Raw genomic sequence first — 17,631 nt, forward strand, 5'->3', positions numbered from 1 at the left:
AGTGTATCAATTAAAAGAGAATTAAAAATCAGAAAACGAAGTGTTTTAAAAATGAGAAAGGATTATTTCACAGAAGCGTAACATGTTCTGAGGGAGTTTAGCAAGACATCTAGCGCACGTATGCTTTCCGATCTGTTTTTGCAAAAGAACTGCATTCATGTTTTGCTAAAACATGTTCCACTTATTAGTATGAACATAATCAGCATTCAAGAGGGTAAGGACCAATGTTGATCCAAAAAGCTTGAACCACACTATGTGATTCACAGAGAAAGCCCTTCTTATTCAAATCCAAATAAATCATGAAAATATGTAAGTTTTTTATACATAGCTGCTGGTTTTGCTTTCTTTTCTATGTCATATGAGAGAGATTCCACCAGTCTACCCATGATTTAAAAGAAAAGAAAGAAAGAAGGAAATGAAAGCATCCTGAAAATAGAAATCAAAATGTCCCTTGCCTTTTTTTTCCGAAGTATATAATAGAATTGTTAAATTAATACACTTTGCTCAGAAAAGAGTAAATCAGGGATAAATGTGTGAAGAGTTCAAAACATTTTCAAATAGAGAACTATAGTATCAGCTGTGGCTGGCTGCTGCTGAATAACTGCTACTTTTACAAAAGACGTTCAAATTTACCGTGCCAAAGTCCAACATTGAGAGGGTAAACAGAACAAACCAAAACAAAGCCAGAAGAAAGCTTCAGCCAACCCCGTAAGAGGCTAAACTGAGGTCCCAACAACATTCATTCTAGCAAAAGAGAAAATACGTTTCCTTAAAAGTCTGGACTTCACGACCAAATTTGTTTGGATGACCGAGTTCAAAAGAAATACTAAGGGAACTCTGAAGTGTGCATAGATGCCTGTTCCTTTGGAACATTACCATTAGCAGCAAAGGATAACAGACATAAAAGCGAGATTCTCTTGAAAAATCAGTATGCCTTAAATATATGCACTGTCAATATAAATTAAACTCTAAAGGGAAGAAGTGGCTACACATATAGATATGATACATATAGCTACTCCAAAATTAATTTAATCTCTTTTAGTTAAAAACGTACCTGTGTAATGTGTTACGCCAGTAAAAGGTAAAAAAAACTTTCTTAAAAGTTTGTAACGTTTCTGTCGGAGATATACTTGCAGAAGTAACAACACTTACCTTAACGATTCCATCTATGAAAATAATGTAACAAACTTCCTAAATTAACAGCCAAAAGACATCAGCCCGGAGAACTATCTGACTCCGGACAGAGAGCCGCAGACAAAGCCAGTAGCACAGAGAGGCCCCAGTCACACAAAAGCTGATATTGTTCTCCTGCTGAGCAAAAATCTCACTTGTAAATCCAACGACATCTGCATTCTGAATCACCCACAGAAAGCATCCCTGGAGAGGTGACCAAACTACTTGACTCACCAGGAGAGTGATTTCTCTTGTCTCCTTCCATGTAGGCAGCTGCATAAAATAGCAGCTTCTCGTTTTACTTTTTAGCAAACCTTGCTTTCTTTGATGCACTGATGGAGATAACACAAAATGTGTAAAGGTATTACCCATTAGGCACAGCCTCGAAGCCCAGTATACTTTTCAAAACAATCATTAAAGTAAAATCTTTTGTCATGATACAGAAAATAGCCAAACACCAATACCTCCAAAATTAGTAACCTCTTCACATTTATTTCCAAACTTCTTTATCAGTACTACTGACACAAGACAGCACTGCCTCCCAGGATCTCTTTCATAAAAGTCAATTAAAAAAAACAAAAATTAAAAAATCTTATTTCAACCATTTGATAAGGCTTCTAAAAAATATGTCAGTGGTAATAAAAAGCTGTTTCACTACTTAAATTTAACTCTGTTTTTCCATAAAGTTATTGATATCCTTTACTTAACTTTATTACATTCTTTATGCTCTAAATTGGATACCATAATGAAATATCTGCAAAGTTTTATACGGGCATAAACTCACCTAAGTCACACACTGAAATGTCCTACAGCATTCACTAAAATTTTCATCATCACATTTCTAACAGAAGTGAGGAAAAAAAAAAATAAATCTGTCCAACCCGAAGTTACTCTTCTACTTTACAAGAAGGATCAATTACTAAACAATACTTTTTTTTAGGTAGTGAATGGTTGTTTCTAGAAGACCCTTTTCTTTACTCTCCCCAATAAACAAAATTTAGTTTTTAATAATGAATTATGTAACTTTTAGAAGAGGAAAAAACACTCAACACAATAGAAGGATTCTGTAAAATGATGAAAAAATCACAGAATGAAACTGTTCAATAAGCCCACATCAGGATATGCTGATGTATTGCAGGATTCAGCCCAGAGTGAATATAAATTACTTTGTAAGCAGTTGGCACCTTTTTCCCCCTTGTTTTGAACAGCTTTGGCACCCAAGTAAAGTGGAAAAGAGTCTTAAGAGAGCTATCTAAACAGACATACATAAATGAATCAATTAAAAACAATCAATGGGATGAGAGGAACTCTGCCTTCGATGGCCTTCAGAGGTGCCTGTCCTCGTAACAGCTAAGTTAATGAATTACTGAGAAAGAAGACTTCTATTCTGTGATCTCTGTTACCTGAAAAAAACAACACACAGGTACCTTGCACTCTTAACACAAAAGTTGTCCTTTCTGTTCTTTGCTTTCAGAAGAAGAGTTAGTTCAGAAGCAAAACAAGGTATTTCAGCAGCAGGAGCGATCTATCATCATGTGCCTAATCTAAAAATAAGGGTAACTCTTGAGAAAGGGTAGGAACATGAGAACAAATTTAACTGTGGAAAAAGGCCAAGGAAGAGGAACAGTAGTTTTAATGCAAAGTGACAGCCACAACTTCACAACAGATTGAAACATTCCTACTTAGTGGAATATAATGCTTTACAGGTGACTTGTTCTGGTGGCTTCGTTAACCTCAAATACTCAGAGGAATAAACAGTTTCCCTGAGAGAACTTCATCCAAGTACAACTGATGATTTTTTTCAGAGTTCTGAGAGAAACTGGAATAGAATCAACACATAAACAGAAATCCATCTCCCACATCCAAGTTACCGAAATGAAAAAGCTATCCTTTAAAATAGTACTGTTTATAACTTGCTTCAGTCTTTCAAATATGTATTTTATGACACTGCAATCTTTGCAATCTTTTAGGATTTTATTTTGTATTATTCTAATCAAAGTATCTTTGGGAAGATTCCATCATCCCCCTTCCACATAGCATAATAAAACTAAAATGCTTTTTGATAGCATTTGGTTCTCACAAATGTGTTATTATAGTGTGCATTTAAATTTATCACTTTCTGTCTAAGAGAATGACCATGACTTTTATTTAAAAGAATGGCAAAAAGGTATGAATTCATTGCAGTTCGTTCTTGTTTAAAAGGCTACAGCAGATCGTTACAGAAATAACAGATCATTAGTGAAGTACTATGAACCAGACTGCTACTGTGAAGAACAGAAAAAAGTAAAAGCATTGCAGAAGCATGAGTTAACGTCTGGTAGACCTGCCATACAGTAAAATACTTAAAGTAAGGCACTCTGTTTTATTGAAGCCCAGGACACTATACGACAGCATAATAATGGTTAATAAATATCTAAAACCTTTCTGCATGAGTGACACGTGTTTTGGTTCTTATTATTACACTCATGTTACTCTCTTCCTGTCCAGATTTTTATTTCTCATTCATATTATCTGATCACCTCTCTATACAGCAGCATGCAACATAAAAAGACAGAGCAATTTAAGCATCTGGAACACAAGCTAGATGAACTTACACTGGGAAAAAAAGATTCGTATTTTAACGCAAATTGGAAAATGAGTTGGAGATGCAACTCAGGAAAGTCATGAGCTCCTAATCCCTTCTTCCTGCATGCTTCATATAATTTTAACCAATGACTGTTTAATGTAAAATGCATAAACAGTTATCAAGAACAAAGATTAGAATTCGAGAGTCTTGTGTCAGAGCAATGCCCTCATCACTTAACAGCTAATTATCTCTGGTTCCTCGAGTCATAGGGGCAGCTAAGTTGTTGGGAAGCTTTAGCAGAAGGTTTATGTTCCCAGCTCAGAACCCTGCAACCGGGTCCTCTTCCGGAAGGAAGCACGTGTGGATTTGAATCCTTTAAACTTGAACGATGCACAGAATCCAGGTGGCAATCACCAGTCGATAAACAAATTGTAAGAAGCGTACAGATCATCCACCACATTTTAAAGACTTTGGACACCAAAGGAACTATGGCACCTTGTACATTCAGATCATACCCCTGCGAAGCTGCATATAGGAATTAAAGCATTCAAGAATTTTCCAGAAACTCTTTAAAGTTTCTACAACCATAATCATCTACCTGCAGATCAGACAGCTGGAATGACTCCTAATCCTGTGTACCTTTGACTGGGTAAAAAGCATAGACATCTTGTTAGATTGTGATATTTGCTGAGATATCCAAGCCGTTAAATTTAAGACATAGTAATAAAATGGTCATGACCTATATGGTCACGTGAGCACTTTGGTTTGATTCAGGAGTGCATTTTTGAAACGAATCTTCTGATTATGCCCACCAACCATTCTTCGGTTTTCACTGTACAGTGTTACCAGAGTATATTTCCTCTCAAATGACACTAAAATAGAAGATGCTGTTCACCTATCAGTGGTTATTCAGTCCATAGGACTGCAGTACAGCTAGTATCAAGTAAAAGCCCTCAAAATACACAGAATTGTCAACACTGGGTCCTCAGTGTCAACTCTTTTGCTCTACAGATCTCCTGCTGTTATGCTGTAGTACTTGCTAATGTCGACATAGTCTATGTCTCTGGGGATTTGGTTCCATCGTGAGTTTTTTCTCAGTGGAATGTGTAGATTGCTTTAGAAAAAATTTGTCTTGCAAGTCCCCTGTCTTCAACATGAAGTATCCATATATCCCAGAAAAAAAATCAGGTAAAGTTGTTTCTGCTTCTTTTTGACCTTTATTTTAGACCCCCAAACTCTGTAGGCACAGAAATCAATGACAGCTTTTGAATTTGTCCTTCGATGAAGGTCTTGGCGCTCAATGTGAGGAATGGAGCGTAAGCCTGCAGCGATGCTGAAGGTCCCTGTCTTTGCAACGAGTTGAAGTTCAGCAAATACCTCTACCTCAAAACTATATGTATGTTTTCCCAAATTCACACAATTTTGGAGAAAGTACAAGGTATTTGCTTGTTAGGCCTGCTTGGTTAAAAAAGTATTGGGAAATATAAACAGTATTTCTGCATGTGACAAGATAACAAGAAACTTTGAAAACAGGAAGCCCTCCAGGCACAGAAAGATAAGTAGCGTGCAAGCATTTTTCTCTCAAACACCAGACTACTTGCTTTTCAAAACTATTTTTACAAAATCGAGCACTTTAGTTTTCTGGAAGGGAAAAAAAAAAATCAAAAAAATCTATGAACCTTCTGATACCACAGTTGACCTGTACATGTAGCCAGACAGTGAACTATGCTTACAGACAGACAGTGAAGAAAAGGGAACCAGATGCTGACTATGCCTACGAAGAGGCACTAACCTGCATCTCCCACCTTTGTCATTTTTGCACACTTTATTGTGGAATACCCACTGCTGTCTTATGGAGTAAGAGCTCTCATGAGCCACAGAACACTGCAGGTTTAAATGACAGAGTCTATTACATACTGTGTTCAAGTACAGGACAAATGATGTCATACTTGTAAGAATTTCCATAGAACTGGTCTAAGATTATTACATTACTTAAAAATAATAAAAAAGGAATGAATCTGTACAGTTATAAATTCACATTTAAAATAAAAAATAAAATCTAGCCCTTATCAAAAGAAAAAAGCCTCTTCAGATAAAATATTTTAAAGCAAAGTTATTCATTCATACCAAGTCATTAACCACTTACATATTCTAAATTATTCTCTATGTATAGTCCTAAAAATGTATTTTTGTGTAAAGTGCTAGTTGATTGTTACATTCCACACCTAAATAAATTCATTTTGGTATGAAATGAGAAAAGAGAATATGCCTGGGATAAAACAAAATATTATCCAATGAACAACAGATACAGAAACGGTTTCAAACTGTTTATCGTAGAAAACTTACATCTAGTAGCGTGTGAAGATGCTGATCCTGGAAAACACTGTGAAGAAAATCTAAGTCTTTTTCACTGCAGTCTGTAAGTGCATGAATTTCTTCCAGGCTGTCCAGCACCTGTGAGACTGCTCCTATGGGGTAATAAACAGGAAAAAAAAAGAAAGAATAAAAATCAATTAAGCAAAGACTCATGGTAAACTGAACTTTGGAAACAGAAACTTTCACTTCATCTGGTACAACTGGAACAGGAACTTTAAAAAGTTGGAGTTTTTACAGGAAAACTCACTGAATAAACTTTATGTATATCAACAGTGCCCACATATAGTGCAATTATACATAAGAAATCACTTAACTGAAGAGAGGTTAAAACCTGTTTTTATTAAGCTTAGCTTTGTTCTATTTTAGCCTGGTTTCCAACGATGTCTTACAAAGTTACTTGGATTATCTGCCCAACTGCCTGTCCTCACTATTCTCACTCCAACCTTCTCTTTTTTCACTTTTTCAATTGCTGGCCAATTTTAAACACATATTCCAAATCAGTAAAAAATTGAATGAACCAAGGCTCTCACAAATACTTTTAAAATTAGCATCTGGATAGAAGAGAGAGAAAGACCTGACTGCTGTGTCCTCTGGAGGAGAAAAAAAGGGCTGTAACGTGAGCTCTGGTTTTTGTTCTGTTTGTTCTGCTTGCCTGGTTATCTCAGACCCAGTTATAGTACTCGCTGCCTTTTGACCAGTGGATTGTTTTGGGTCATAGGAAGATGGGGACGGTTTTTATATGGCATAAGGGTGAAAAGAGAAGTGAGGGATATGGGGAGAAAAAGCAGGAACAGGAGGTGTTATGGAAGGTAGAAGTCCACGAGGAGAGCTGAACTCACAGTAGGGGCGGATACAGAAACACAACACAAATCCATAGTAACCCAGCCCGTATTGGTTCCTTGTGGAAGAACTTGTTTTAAAAATCAGATATCAGTGGTGGCTGCCACTTCTGTGCATTACCAGAATGCTAACTTTGGCTTATCTAAACACCCACAGCCCATGTCTTCAGATTGCCCACAGCGGTATAAGCATGTGGAAAGATGGTAGCATACCCAGGGTTGGTCTGCAAAAATGCTTGTGTCTGACTGTAAACTACTGAGTACTTTTTCATAAATAAATTCTTAATTCTGGATATGGAATTCTACACATTCTGTATTTCACTAATTTCTCCTTAATTTGTTTATTCTGTTTACTATTTAATTTGCCAGTGTCTTTTTGTCAGAGAATATCTAAAAATTTGCTCTATTTCTTGAAATTCCATCCTCCACTGTATGAACAATTCTTACCAGCCTTCCTTAACTCAAACCCTTTTGTGATCTACAGCATTTTCAGAATGTAATAAAAACCAAAAAACCCATCAGCCTCTTAACCACACAAGGAAACGAATTAACTTATTGCTCTCTAAACCTCAAAAAACTGGAATAAACATAACAAAATACACAAAAACTACTAAACAAGAATTGTGACCTCATGGTTTAGAAGGCCAAGTAAGTTACAAGTCTAGAAACTCTTGCATCACATTTCGTACAAATCTCAACCTAGGATTCTCCTCGCAGTTCCTTGTACACCAAGGTTAAGAACCGCAGTACCCCACCCACTCACAAGTCATGGCTCAGGAGCAGTAAGATTTCTTAGTCCTCTCCTGTTAAATGTGCCTGACTACTTATTTCCAACTGATGTATTAATTTGAGATATGTTCCTTTAAAAAAGCGGTGGCTGGTCAGCAAATAAAACTAATGGTTTGTCTTATCGTAGTTGCTGCATATGGGGTCAGGTGCACTGAAGAAGAGAAAAAATAGCTCATTTTTTTTTATAATGAATAAGCATGCTCTGTTGAAAGGAACTGTCCACACTCCTCTGCCTGTGCCACAGCTTCCACACCAGAAGACACAGCAGGAAACCTGGGGAAATACAGACTTTGGGAACCTGTTAGGAAGAGCACGGAGAGATCACAGCTAAGCCTCAAAAGTAAGGAAGAAAAACATTACCTATGGACCCAAAAGGGACTGTACTGAGTTTCTTTCAACATTTTCAGTATGTCAGATAAAGGCTGATGAACCTGGAGATCTTCAAGCCTGAAGGAAAGAGCTTGACTTTCCAGGATGCAGTTGTCAGAAGGAAATTAGTTAGAATTCTCTTTTATTTCTATTCCTGTCATGTTCAGAGTTTGAATTAATTATTTTCTTTTCTAGCAAAACTTTGCTTTCTGGATTCAAAGCCCTTTCGGTGTATTTAGCATATTTACTTTAAGGAAAACTCAAGAGAAGAGTCACTTCAGAGGCTTGGATATCTTAAGAATCTCTAATACCTCTCAATGTTGCTCAGAACCCGAAAACTTTAGCCAAAACCAGAACCAATGAGAAGTTTGTTCAAAGTCATCTGCAGTGCTGTACTACTGTGAAACACTAAATGTTCTGCACCACCACGTTATTTATTTAAGAGTATTACGTACTTTGGGAAATTTTATTTTATGGAATACTTTGAGGTCTTTCAAATAGAAATAAAAGTTACCATTTTTTAATATTTGCATCTCAACCACCTTTTGAATATCTGGGAATTCCAAAACATTAAGCTTTGTTCATTAGGTCTTTTTTCTCCTGTCCATTGGTCACATTGAATAGATGGCTGTAAAACAAAGTTTCCAAGAATATCCTCAACAAATTTGATGAGAAATTGTGACATGACTTTAGTAATCCCTCAAAATCACAGTTCTACTTTATGGTTTTGTTTTTTTTTTTTACCTCCAATCTTATGCTGTACCTACTGCCGTTACAGCATTACCTGCATTTACAAATAACATGCACCTCCGTCAGAAAATGGCAGGCTAGCAATAGACTGACAGCATGTTAGTGGATACAAAAGCGACAGAACAAGTCTACCGGCATTTCTGTGAGCACCTAAACTCTCTCTCTTACAGACACCTGGTTAAAAGTTCAAGAGTACCGTTCAGAAGAGTTTTAAATTCAGATAAACAATACTACATAAAATAAAATTGACCAATTTTTACAGCATGCCTATCCCTAAAAAGATTCAGATTCTATCACATTTAAGCTAAATTTCTAACCTTTGGTGAAAGTATAAAAGCACTCAGTATTTACAATTAAAGCTTGTATCCTCTAGAAATAGGATTTAATCTCTTTTAATCATTGCAAATGCACCCATTTTAGCCTGAGCATAGATGATAAAGGGAGGACTTAAGCGAGTTATTATGCAGTCAGACAATCTAAAAGCTCAGATCTCTCATGGTCTGCAGCAGTTACAGACAGAATCTATAAATACAAAACCTAGAACGATGCATAAACATTAGGAAGTCAGGAAAAAAAGGAAGTTGACTAACTTGACTGGCTTTCTATGTTTGTTAAGACTCCCTAAAGTAAACTTTGTTAGAAAATGCTGCTTACTGCCACAGAACTTTCAAGCAGCCCCAACCACTTTGGTGAGATGAATCTCACCCTGCACCTTAAGTTACTATAAAAATATATACACACACAATTGTGCAGGAAAGGTGCTAATTCCAGTGATACACGACTCTTCTCTATAGTAATAGTAACAAAATCTGCACCAAACATGGTTCTGTGAGAAGACTGTGGTAACAGTGGATCCTACTGTAATTGCACTTATGTCCTCAGTGTGCAAACGGGCAGTGATATTCTGGGCCATGCACACAACCTCGTCTTTCTTATATTCCCACAAGACTATCTAAGAAAGGATGGCTGCAACTATTCACAGTTCCCTTGGGGCTGACAACTTTGAAAAGTTGAAAACTACGGGCTCTCACTATATTAAAAAAAAAAAAGTCAGAATGCTTATGAGACTCTTCTGCAGTCAGTACTAGTACATGAAATGTTTTTATAGTCAGTGAAATGACTTCTTAAGGATGATACCAAAATTGCTTCTAAGAAGATGGAGATAAACTGAGCAACTTTCTGCCTACTGAGGCAGATGTATTACTTGTCAGTTAGACATATTTGCTTTATAAGGCAGTAACTTGGGATTATTTCTTCACCCAGTGTGTGGTTAAAGTTATCACAGGTATTTTCTGCAGGTTCTGTTACCTCACTTATGGAGATGGCCATTCAGAAATAGTTCTCTCTTACAGCTAAATCCTATCTCTAGAGTCTTTGTAGTTCTCAGACAGCGCTCTTAATACCACCCGAAGTTGGTGTGGATGCTGGTTCATCACGTTGCAAGTAGACAAAGCTTTGGCAATCTAGAATGGTGTTATGACATCCTGGCATCTAGTTTATCTAATCTGGAACCGGCGGTTTGGCTAGAGAAACTGAACTTTAGAGGTAGGTAGGGGTTGCTTGCTTCTTCCCAGAAGAGGAGAGAATAAGAATAATAAAAGAGAATGAAAGAAAAGAAGTTTTTAAAATACTGTTCCAAGAATTGCCTACATATTCAGCAATAGTAATATGTCTCCACCACCAAACAGCCCAAAAGTTTCCTTTTCTGAGGCTGAGCAGCCCAGGCAAGTTCAGCAGATTTCCTCTCCCATGCAGCAGGCAGTACAGAGAATTACCAGTTTCTTTCCATGTGCTGATCTGCCACAGAGTATGACTGAAAGAAGTTTAGGTAAAAAGACTTAGATCTTGCTGCAAAACACAAAGACTACTACAAACACATTCTGAGAGAGGGTAAAATAATTCTTTGTTTTCTTTTGAAGACTACAAATGCCCATTTAAAGTCTTGGTCAGTCATAAACCCTCTTCTGAGCAACAAAAACTTGTTAGAGGAAGCCTGACCTTGTTTAAGTACAAAACTATAAACTCGTAACCTTTCTGCACGTCTTCTGCAACCAGTATTCCAGGAAATGACTCTGCAGAAGACCTTATAACAACCATTATAACAATAGCATATTTTTATTAAAGAGGCACAGACAAAATCTAAACCCCTTAGAGATTTGTAGAATCGTGTAAAATTAAGTTCCTGACACCAACCACTCGTTTTAATCCTGTTCATTCTTATAAACGACCTTAATTTGGATTGGCTTTTCAACTATTCTTTATGTTGTATAAATAGGTAAGTAACTATACTTTGAAGATTTTACAGTGGTTTTTAAATGACTAACCAAAGCTTAGCTGCTATTTGCAATTTCTCTATATACCACGATTCAGTCCTTATGCCAGTCAATCTACAAATAGCACAAACTGATTTCTCTCAACTTCATCTCTTGGCTGCCTTCTTGTGTGCAGTCGCTGGAAATGAAATTTAAAACCAATCCTGGTTCTCAAAGCACAGGCATTTCAGAAGGTAGGATTTACATTTCACTTTGTTTATGAAGAGGTCTGAGGCTAGCACATACAGCAAGGACAGAAGAAAAAACATCAGAAATTGTTAGATTTTAGAGAGATCAAATATTAGAATCACTAAATGAAGTCACTGCATACAATCTCATAAAAAACAAGCATGGGCATTATCATAAAGTGCAGCTATTTTCAGGAAAAAAAAATCTTACAAATATTGTGAGATTCTGATAGAACACATCTGGTGAAGTGACAATGAGAAGTTTTACCAACTCTGTAATGTGAGATTCAAGTTTCACATATTTTATTTTTATTTTTCATGTACGACAAATAAAACAAAGATTCTTTGCTTCTGCTTTAAGGCTCCAGTGACACTTACACCTTTAAACAACCTATTTATTGATAACCACATAAAGCAGTGCCTTCAGTAGTTTGGGTTTGCTGGCATCTGATTAAGACACCCTAAAAACACAAGGCATAAATGTTTAACATGTTAGGTAATTAAGCACTATACCAAAACGCTGTGGAAACGATGGGGTGTCTGTCAGCTGAGGTTTTCAAATCACAATCACACACACGTTAAAACTGTTCACTTTAGCAAAACACAAGAGTCTAGGCTCAATATCAGCATAATTAGAAAATACTATACCCACATTATATACCAGGCCAGACTTGCCTTAGTACCAGTGGACAGGAATTAAAAATGTGTAAGAAAGAACACCTCTATTTCCTAAGAAAATACTAAACATATGCTGTTTCCATGAAAGGTGAGAAAAGAATATTTTACAGAGATGGGACCTTTCCACTACTCGTGCTGATGTAACTTCTTCGGTTAAGAGAAAGCCAACTGAGTACGAGATGCTCTTCATTGCTTTAAATCACATCTGCAAGAATCGCTGGAGTGGAGATGCCTCTACCCTCCCACAGTCATTTGTTGCTCTTTGCTGTTCACCATATTCGAGAGCAACTCTCTCTGCAAGGACAGAGGACAGCCAAAGCATGTGTATATATGTGCCTATGATTCTTTAAAATAAGGTGGGAGATACATGTTTCTCATATATACACAGCAGTGTAATTAAAATGAAAGGCAAGTAAGGACTCTATCCTCAAATTTGAGCTATACATTGTTTAATGACTTCTTCCTTCTCGGACAGAAACCAAACAGCCAAGTTTAGATACTCTCTAAATTTACAAATATGCTCCTACATGCACACAGTTCTGTGAATGTTACTGGGAAGCAATTAAGACAGTAATAATATATATACATACACATACAGACTCCATATATCTTTATATATATATATGTAACAATCAGGGACAGTCCAGGGAAACTAGGAAGAAGGAGGTTTATGGAGACTACAGTGAAGCTGCAGAAAGAAGGCAGTTGGTGCGATGGAAGGGTGTTGGGGTTTACAGCTAAATTAAAGAAGGTAAGAACACCTATGGAATACAAGAAGGGAAAGAAATGCATGTCAAAGAGAAGAAAACCAAAGGAAACAGGTGCAGGAGAGAAGAACAAGAAGAAAGAGGAAAAGACTAAACAACGAAAAAAGAAAAGGGGGAGAGAGGGAAGGGGCCGGAGAAACCGATGCTTGGTGTTGAAGATCGCCTTTGCTCTACTCTGCATGCAGAGGGGCACTGCGTGTACGTGTGTCTCCACCTTCCCTGGTTCCATACTTGGGACCTTTACACAAAGTTTGCCAATTCCTTTTCCCAGTTATCCCTCACTGTAAAACTAGCCATAAACATGAAGAAGGCAGTCTGGTGTGGTGGGCAAGAAATATGTAGTGAAGAGGTATTGTTTCTCAGACCAGATCCACACCTTGCAGGTAGTACACTCACATGCAACTAAACAAATAAATATTTTAACAGATGAATGCCCTTCACTATTATTTCCTTAGATACTTTCTTTCTCACTGCAAAAATACGTAGAAATCCTCTTCTGATCAGTACGAGGGCAGCACACACTATCAGTCAGTAAGTTTACTGAAGAAAGTCTCTATGCAAAAACAAACGCTCAAAATCAGTGATAGAGGCCCTGTATGAAGTTTCTTTTTGCCCTACAACTGTATAAAAATAATACTGTTTCAAAACTTTCACATAAAAATCCACGGAGTTCTCACTCTCGTGTTACTGGACAGGCATTCTGAGACAGGGAAATAGGAGGACAAGGAACAACATCCCCCACAACCTGTAAGATCAAAAGAATAAAGCAAACAACAACAAAACCAACAAAAATCCATGACTTTGATCAGAAATGAAGACATGGACGTTATGTCTTGCTGCCCTGACCTAGGATGGAAGAAGAGCTGTTAGCCTACAAATCTTCAAATGCTGCAGGAAAAAAATCAACTTTTTATAGCTTGTATTTTGAGATGCTGAATTTGTTGGTTTTGAAACAGTTGCAGTTTGTATCAAAGGGTCTAGACTTTCACACCTTCTCCTCTGTCTAGAAGTGCTTGTGCTTTCAGTCTCTCACAAAGCGTGCAGCTAAGTTGCAGCAGAACCTCCTCCCTACAGGTCAATACTATTCCTTCATGAAGGAGACACATACTGGATAGTTATTTAAATCAGATGTATGCATATACACAATGCATATGCATATATCATGTATCACATCAACACAAAATGATCAAGAAAGTTCATGCAAGGGCATAGGAAGAAAATAATATATGACGAGTATTACAATAGATGTTTAGTGTTAGGAGAAAAAAGCCCATTAGCCCATGAAAACATTAATTTTTGAACAAAAATGCAAACCCAAACCATTTTATCCTTTATTAATTTAATGAAAATTAAGTTTTATTTCAGTTGTGCTGCAAATATTGAAAACAAAAAAAACCAGGTAATTTTAATACTGCCTCTAAACTAGAATCTTCAGAATTCCCTGGAAATCATATTACTTCTGGGTAATTATACTTTCAAAGTTACAGACAGATTGAGTCAAAACCCATACAGGCTATTTTTCCTGAACAGGCAGTATTAAAACTGAAAATAGCAAAGAAAAGAAAGCTGATTTTTAAACATGCAAAGACACACACCATAGCTGAATGATATGCCTTAAAGGAAAACAAAGGGATACCTACTTTCTGCTGCTAGAAGTCCTAGTAGGAAGGCAGCATTTGGACAAACAACAAACAGTATGAGGATTTCAGAACAAGCGGTTTAATAAAGCTGCAACCTAGCACACTAGTTTAGCCACAAAATAGTATGAACAAAGTGACGAGACACCCCGACCCATTTTTTTAATATGGTTTCTGTGTGTGAAGCAAATGGGACTTGCGGATTGGGATGGGAGGAAAACAAACACTCGGCATTGGGAAGGCAGCACATGTACGCAGCGTTAGGTATCGGTAATACCAGACTGTTTCCAACATTGGTTAAATTATTTAAAAAAAATCATGGACAAAAAATGATTTCAAGTAAGAATACTGTAAGAGGTGAACTGACAAACTATTTCAACATACTGTAAACGAGGTGTAACACCATACTAATTAATATATTTACTAACTAGAATTCAGCAATATTATATTGAAACCAATTTTTTTTACAGAAGTTTCAGTGAGAACCATTATGAGAACCATTTAGAAATATAACCACTTCATTATTGATTTTAATTAACAGTGAGTTTATATAGTTAAAAGTTTTTGTATTTAAACATACCAGAAGAAAGACTAAAGAGCTGAAAAATCATAAAGATAATAATGGAGTATTGGAAACACTCAAACTCATGATCTCAAAACTGATAGTTAGTTATACCTGTGAAACTAGATAAGGAATTAATAACAGCAAATTATAAGGTGAACGCAATTTTTTTCCCAAGCACTCATACTTAAAAATGTTACACAAGATTCTTTGCAAATATTTACAAAATCAGTGGTAATTTTTGCATAGCAACAGTATTTCTTTTTCTTCCTTGTGTCGATGAGACTGATTGTTTTTAAGATATGGGCTTATATTGCCCATATTTCATGGAATCTAAATCCCATAAAACTACTAACCACTCACTAACCTGTGAGTTAAGCTAGTTCTATGTATGTTGGAAACAGTGATCTTACAACTTGACCATCCATTTGCTGTTCGAGCTCACTCTGAAAGACTATCAGATTTAGTTTTTTCCCCCCGTTATTATTACTTTCAATTTTGAAAATCAAGACCTTATAACGTTAAAAATTTCTCACTTGATATGACAATATAGTCTAAGAAGATAAAAAAGAATTAAAATATCAATTTACGTATAGCAATCCTGAGACAAAATATCAAAATGCATTTGTAAAAATGCCGTATGAAGTTTGTGCCCTGCAGTTTGAGAAAACAAGCTAGAACCACTGATGTAGACCTAACGTGCCTGCTTTCTGTGCAATGCAAAAGCACTGCCGCTACGCTCATCACCTTACCCCGTTACCACAGAGCTGAGACAGCACACAAATGCTCAGGAAGTACTGCAACAGTGCTCTTTGTTAGTCTAGCAAAAGAAGTACATTTGGTCAGTCAGCCCGTTATAAAATATGTTGTTGTACTTTCCCTGTGGTTAAACAGAAACACATTATAAAATGCCTTACAGGAATCTAGAACTTTTTGTAGCAAAAAGCTACCTGGAAACCTGTTAGTTAAATTTCAGACTGTGAGCACTACAAACCAAGCACTTCAAGCAGGTATTATAGAGGAGAGTCCTTTAACCAAAGGGTAAGGTTTGCTTTAACCTAAAGATCAGTGATGCAGTTTTCCAAAGACTATGGACTATCCACTGGTTAACTCCAAAACGGACTTGGTAGTTCTGAAAATGTGGCTACAAAAAGGTTTTTGGAAATAAAAAGTTATAAAAAACTTCTTCAATTTATGGGCTTTTCTAACTGTTGGCTTAAAAACGTAAATATCCTGAAGCTACTTAAAACTCCAAAGTGAATTAAAGAGTCTTTCTGAATTCTGCTTCCCAAATCAAAACGTCAGACAATTCCGCAGCCTTTCCTTGGGCGGCCGCAGAGGGGGGGAGCTGAAGAAGCAAAAGGAGGAAAACCGAAAAGCTTTACACTGGTGACACTTGCTCTTCTGCCTGAGGCATTGCTATCAAACCACTTGAAAATTACACCTCGGTACTCTCGGATAGGGGAGTGATGGTCAGCACACGACACCAGCAGAGGAAATCCTCTGGCTGACCTAACGCGCGATCTGCCGAGAGGAGGGTGGGGGAGAGGGGAGGGCGTTGGGTGGGGAAGGGCAGCACAGAGCAAACGGGTTGTGAATTTCTCTGGCACCTAAGTGATCGCGCGGTCCACTTCAAATACTCTCTACTGGGCCCGTTCTTCTCACATGCCAGATGTAGCCTTTAGGGCTGCTGATTGCTAACTTCTGATTTATGTTTGTTTCTGCATATTAAAAATATCCAAAACATTCACTGCCTTGGGAAATGGATATTTTACAATGTCTTCAAGACAGGCAACCTGAAAGTCAAATGTTTTGCATTCTAGCAAAACACATCTGCAAGACACTTGTCATTTCAGCTGTTTAGCAGCTTTACTAAAGAAGTTACTGAAGACAGCCTATCAGCAGCAAAGTAATATTTTAGTTTTAAAATATTTACCTAATTTTTCAAAACATTTTAAAAGCCTTTAGCATACTCTCTCAAAATTCAGCGAGACTGACTTCTGCCATGTTACCAACGGAATGATAGCGGGATTAAGTTAAGTCGTTCAGAGGACAGCTGCTGTCGAAAGAGGAAATAGATCACACGGAACAAGCTGTGGGAACCAAGAATTATTAACATACACTATGAATGAAAGGAAGAGGTGTACAGAAAAATACCTAGTTGACTTTAAATGAAATTTATCTGCGTTCATTCCCATCTAATTTAGTTACACAACTTGCTGACCCTCATTGGAAAGCGCTCTAACAAGAATATCCTTTGTGATTCTGCATCTAAGACAGTCATCTGACTTGCTACCTATAGTGCCTTCATAACCCAGGCTATTACTCTGGCAGTATAGGAAGACACTCAAAGGTTTCAGCAAACCTGGGTTCACTGAACTCTGAGGAAGAACACCTCTAGATTAATCTGGTAAAAAAGACAGAACCGAAATTTTCTCTTTCTGTGTTTAGAAAGACCTGGAGGAGGACAGGATACACTATTTGCATAAGGTAATAAGCATTTATATTTCTGCATCTTTATCTCGGTAGGAGTTCCACATTTGCCCATTTCTGACAAATCATTTAATTTTAATGAAATTTTATGGGAGGATTAAATAGGCAGCAACTTTTAAAATATTAAACGCT

At 37.0% G+C, this 17,631-nt stretch overlaps 1 protein-coding gene across 1 annotated transcript in view; it reads right to left on the reverse strand.

Annotated features, from left to right (window-relative positions):
* CASK (calcium/calmodulin-dependent serine protein kinase (MAGUK family)) overlaps positions 1-17,631 on the reverse strand; it is a 95,212-nt gene that overhangs the window by 56,368 nt on the left and 21,213 nt on the right. The window contains exons 6-7 of the mRNA XM_009699882.1: positions 14,448-14,465; positions 6,086-6,207 (exon numbers count right to left, since the gene is read on the reverse strand). Of these exons, the coding sequence (XP_009698184.1) occupies positions 6,086-6,207; positions 14,448-14,465 (140 nt within the window). The remainder of the gene's footprint in view (positions 1-6,085; positions 6,208-14,447; positions 14,466-17,631) is intronic.

The sequence above is a fragment of the Cariama cristata genome, unplaced genomic scaffold (genome assembly GCF_000690535.1).
Source record: "Cariama cristata isolate BGI_N322 unplaced genomic scaffold, ASM69053v1 scaffold3405, whole genome shotgun sequence".
Lineage (NCBI taxonomy): Eukaryota > Metazoa > Chordata > Aves > Cariamiformes > Cariamidae > Cariama > Cariama cristata.